The sequence below is a fragment of the Passer montanus genome, unplaced genomic scaffold, assembly GCF_014805655.1.
Source record: "Passer montanus isolate IOZ18808 unplaced genomic scaffold, ASM1480565v1 scaffold692, whole genome shotgun sequence".
NCBI lineage: Eukaryota > Metazoa > Chordata > Aves > Passeriformes > Passeridae > Passer > Passer montanus.
The window spans coordinates 19,079-24,460 of NW_024372059.1; the positions used below are offsets into that span (position 1 = coordinate 19,079).

Below are 5,382 nucleotides of genomic sequence, written 5' to 3' on the forward strand. Positions count from 1 at the left end.
AGAGGGACAGATGGACAGAGGGACAGAGGGACAGAGGGACAGACGGACAGGGGGACAGGGGACAGAGGGACAGAGGGACAGAGGGACAGGGGGACAGAGGGACAGAGGGACAGAGGGACAAGGGGACAGGGGGACAGGGGACAGAGGGACAGAGGGACAGAGGGACAGAGGGACAGAGGGACAGAGGGACAAGGGGACAGGGGGACAGGGGACAGAGGGACAGAGGGACAGGGGGACAGAGGGACAAGGGACAGAGGGACAGGGGACAGGGGACAGAGGGACAGGGGACAGAGGGACAGAGGGACAGAGGGACAGGGGACAGAGGGACAGTGGGACAGGGGGACAGAGGGACAGGGGGACAGAAGATGGGGTGGGGGGACCCTGGGTGAGGAGGAGGAGGAGGAGGAGGTGATGAAGAACAGGAGGAGGAAAAGGAGGAGGAGGAAGGGGAGAAGAAGAGGAAGACGAGGAAGAAGAGGAGGAAGAGGAGGAGGAGGAGGAGGAAGAAGAGGAGGAGAAAGAGGAAGAGGAGGATGAGGAGTAAAAGGAGGAGGAGGAAGAGGAGAAGAAGGAGGAGGAGGATGAGGAAGAGGAGGATGAGGAGGAAGAGCAGGTGGTGGCCCTGTCCCTGGGGTCACATGGTGGGGGTGACACTGGGGGGACACCCAGGAGAGGAGGAGGAGGAGAAGCTGAGGAAGAGGAGGAGGAGGAAGAGGAGGAGGAAGAGGAGGAGGAGGAGGAGGAGAGGAGGAAGAGGAGGAGGAGGAGGAGGAGGAGGAGGAGGAAGAGGAGGGAGGAAGAGCTGCCCATCCCTGCACCCCCAGACCCCAATTCTGCTGTTGTGGTGGGACCCCAAAATGACAACGCCGACGATGACGATCACAACAATGACAGTGACAATGAGGATGAGGATGATGATGAAGATTATGACGATGACAATGTGACCGTGCCCCCACCCTCGGAGCCCAGTTCTGCTGAGGTGGTGGAACCCCCAAAGTGACGGTGACAATGACGATGACAACGGTGATGAAGATGACGATAGCAATGACGATGATAATGACGATGATGATGACAATGACGACGATGACAATGATGATGAAGATGACGATAACCATGACAATGATGACAATGACGATGAAGATGACGATGACAATGACCACGACACTCTCACACCTCAGTTTGGCTGTGGTGGGACTCCCAAAATGACGATGACAATGACGATGAAGATGACGATGACAATGACGATGAAGATGACGATGACAATGACGATGATGATGACGACGATGATGATGATGATGAGGATGATGATGATGGTGATGATGATGGCGATGACAATGACGATGATGATGACGACGATGATGATGATGATGAGGATGATGATGATGGTGATGATGATGGCGATGACAATGACGATGATGATGACGACGATGATGATGATGATGAGGATGATGATGATGGTGATGATGATGGCGATGACAATGACGATGATGATGACGACGATGATGATGATGATGAGGATGATGATGATGGTGATGATGATGGCGATGACAATGACGATGATGATGACGACGATGATGATGATGATGAGGATGATGATGATGGTGATGATGATGGCGATGACAATGACGATGATGATGACGACGATGATGATGATGATGAGGATGATGATGATGGTGATGATGATGGCGATGACAATGACGATGAAGATGACGATGACGATGACCGCGACACTCTCACACTCCAGTTTGGCTGTGGTGGGAATCCCAAAATGACAACGATGATGATGATGACGACGATGACGATGACCGCGACACTCTCACACTCCAGTTTGGCTGTGGTGGGACTCCCAAAATGACAACGGTGACAGCAACGATGATGATGATGACGATGACCATGACAATGATGATGATGATGGTGATGATGATGAAGACAAGTACGATGATGATGAAGATGACAATGATGACAGCAATGAAGACAACGACGTCGGTGACCATGACCATGACGATGATGATGACGATGAAGATGACAATGGCCATGACGACGACGATGATGACGGTGATTTGATGACAAAGCCAATGATGAGGAAGATGACCACCACAACGATGATGATGATGACCATGACAATGATGTAGAAGATGGTGACCATCACAATGACGATGATGATGACGATGATGATGACGATGATGATGACAATGACCATGACATGATGACAATGATGATGATGACCTTGACCATGACAATGTCAATGGTGATGACCATGACAATGACGATGAAGATGACAATGATGATGAAGATGACCACCGTGATGACAATGACGATGAAGATGACAATGACAATGACGATGAAAATGATGACCATCACAATAATGACCATCACAATGATGATGATGATGACAATGATGAAGATGACAATGACCATGACATGATGACAATGAGAATGATGATGATGACCATGACCATGACAATGATGATGAAGATGACAATGACGATGACGATGAAATGATGATGACCATCACGATGATGATGACGATGACAATGATGACCATGACCATGACCATGACTGTGACCATGATGGTGAAAATGATGACCATGGCCATGACAATGGCGATGACCATGACAATGATAATGATGATGACGATGACCATGACAATGGCGATGACCATGACATTGATGACCATGACCATGACAATGACCATGACCAATGACCATGATCATGATGATCATGACCAATGACCATGGCGATGATGACCATGACCATGACCATGATGGTGAAAATGATGATGACCAAGACCATGACAATGATGATGACCATGACAATGACGACGATGGTGAAAATGACCATGACCATGACCATGACCATGACAATGATAATGACCATGACCACGACCATGATAATGACCATGACAATGACCATGACCATGATGAGATGACCATGACCATGACAATTACCTTGGCCATGACAATGACCATGATGATGATGACCATGACCATGATCGTGACAATTACCATGACAATGACAATGACCATGACAATGACCATGACCATGATGATGACCATGACCATAACAATGGCCATGACCATGATGATGATGATGATGACCATGACCATGACAACGACAATGATAATGACCATGACAACGACTATGATAATTACCATGACAATGACGATGATCATGACAATAACCATGACCATGATGATGATGACCATGACCATAACAATGACCATGACAATGACCACGACCATGATAATGACCATGACAATGACCATGACCATGATGATGATGACCATGACCATGATCGTGACAATTACCATGACAATGACGATGACCATGACAATGACCATGACCATGATGATGATGATGACCATGACCATGACCATGACAACGACAATGATAATGACCATGACAATGACCATGACAATGACGATGATCATGACAATAACCATGACCATGATGATGATGACCATGACCATAACAATGACCATGACCATGACAACGACCATGATAATGACCATGACAATGACCATGACCATGATGAGATGACCATGACCACGACAATGACCATGATGATGATGACCATGACCACGACAATGACAATGACAATGACAATGCCCATAACCATGATGATGATGATGACCATAACAATGACCATGACCACGACAATGACAATGATAATGACCATGACAACGACCATGACCATGACCATGACCATGACCAAATGACCATGACCACCACCGCCCCCCTCACACCGCCGTGCCCTCGCTGCCCTCCTCGGCGGTGGCCACGCTGCGCGCCCGGCTGTCCCCGGCCACGCTGGTGGGGTCATCGCTGAGCACCCCCTTGAGCAGCGCCCTCCACGAGCGCCTCACCTTGCCCAGGCCGCGCCCCATCACCAGGTAGATGATGGGATTGACGCAGCCGTTGACGTAGGCCAACCCGGCCACCGCGGGGTCGGCAGCCTGGGCGCCGCGGAACGCCGCCGAGCCCGGCGTGCCGGCCGCCAGCACCAGCCCCACCACGTGGTAGGGCAACCAACAGACGAAGAAGCTGACGATGACCACCAGCACCGTCCTGGTGGCCCTCTGCGACCTGCCCAGCCCCCGCGCCCGCACGCGGCTCAAGAGGCGCCCGTAGCAGCCGGAGATGACCGCGAAGGGCCCCAGGAAGCCGCAGAGGAAGCGCACGACGGCGACGGCCAGCTCGGTGCCGCGCTGGTGCGCGCGCACGGCGCCGTAGGACAGCACGCAGGTGGCCTTGGCCGAGAAGGGGTCGAGGCGCACGGCGCGGAAGACGAAGGAGGGCACGGTCAGCAGCGCGGCCGCCGCCCAGGCGCCGGCGCAGGCCGCCGCGGCCAAGGCGGGCGTGCGGCGGTTGTGGCACCACACGGGGCGCGTGACCAGCGCGCAGCGGTCGGCGCTGATGGCCGTCAGCAGCAGCACGCTGGAGAACATGGCCAGCACGGTCAGCGAGGGCAGCACCTTGCAGGCCGCGGCGCCCAGCGGCCAGTGGTGGTCGGTGGTCAGCGGCACGGCCAGGAAGGGCAGCGCCAGGCAGCTCAGCAGGTCGGCCAAGGCCAGGTGGGAGAACCAGACGCCGTTGACCGTGCGGCGGAGCTCGGCCGCCGTCGGGGGGGGAGGAAGGGCGGTCAGTGGTGGGTCAAGGTGGGTTCTTCACCTGGCCAGGTGGTCCTGAGGCTGCCAAATTGGGTTCTTCCCCTGGCCAGGTGATCCAGGAACTTCTAAAGTAACCCCTGACCCACCCCAAGGTGGGTTCTTCACCTGGCCAGGTGATCCTGAAGACCCCAAATTGGGTTCTTCACCTGGCCAGGTGATCCAGGAACTTCTTAAAGGTGACCAAAGGTGATCAGGGGTGGGTCAAGGTGGGTTCTCCACCTGTTCAGGTGGTCCTGAAGACCCCAAGGTGGTCCTGCACCTGCCCAGGTGGTCAAGGACCTCCTAAAAGACCCCCACCGCCACCTCACCAGGTGACCAAGGTGCTTTGGGGGTTCTCCAGCCCCATTTTTGAGGTCCCCAGCCCCATTTTTGGGGTCTCCAGCTCAAAAGTTGGGGTTTCCAGCTCCATTTTAGGGTTCCTAGCCCCATTTTTGGGGTCTCCAACCCCATTTTTGAGGTCCCCAACCCCATTTTAGGGTTCCTAGCCCCATTTTTGGGGTCTCCAACCCCATTTTTGAGGTCCCCAACCCCATTTTAGGGTTCCTAGCCCCATTTTTGGGGTCTCCAACCCCATTTTTGAGGTCCCCAACCCCATTTTAGGGTTCCTAGCCCCATTTTTGGGGTCCCCAGCCCCATTTTTGAGATCCCCAGCCCCATCTGGGGTCCCCAACCCCATTTTTGGGGTCCCCAGCCCCATTTTGGGGGTCCCCAG

At 53.3% G+C, this 5,382-nt stretch overlaps 1 protein-coding gene across 1 annotated transcript; it reads right to left on the minus strand.

The window, feature by feature from the left end:
* Positions 1–3,697: 3,697 nt before the first annotated feature.
* C5AR1 (complement C5a receptor 1) lies at positions 3,698–4,665 on the minus strand (the record flags this gene model as incomplete). The annotated part of the gene is made up of 1 exon (XM_039729548.1): positions 3,698–4,665. A coding segment is annotated over one exon (925 nt), but the record flags the coding sequence as incomplete, so codon positions are not given.
* Between the last annotated feature and the right edge of the window lie 717 nt (positions 4,666–5,382).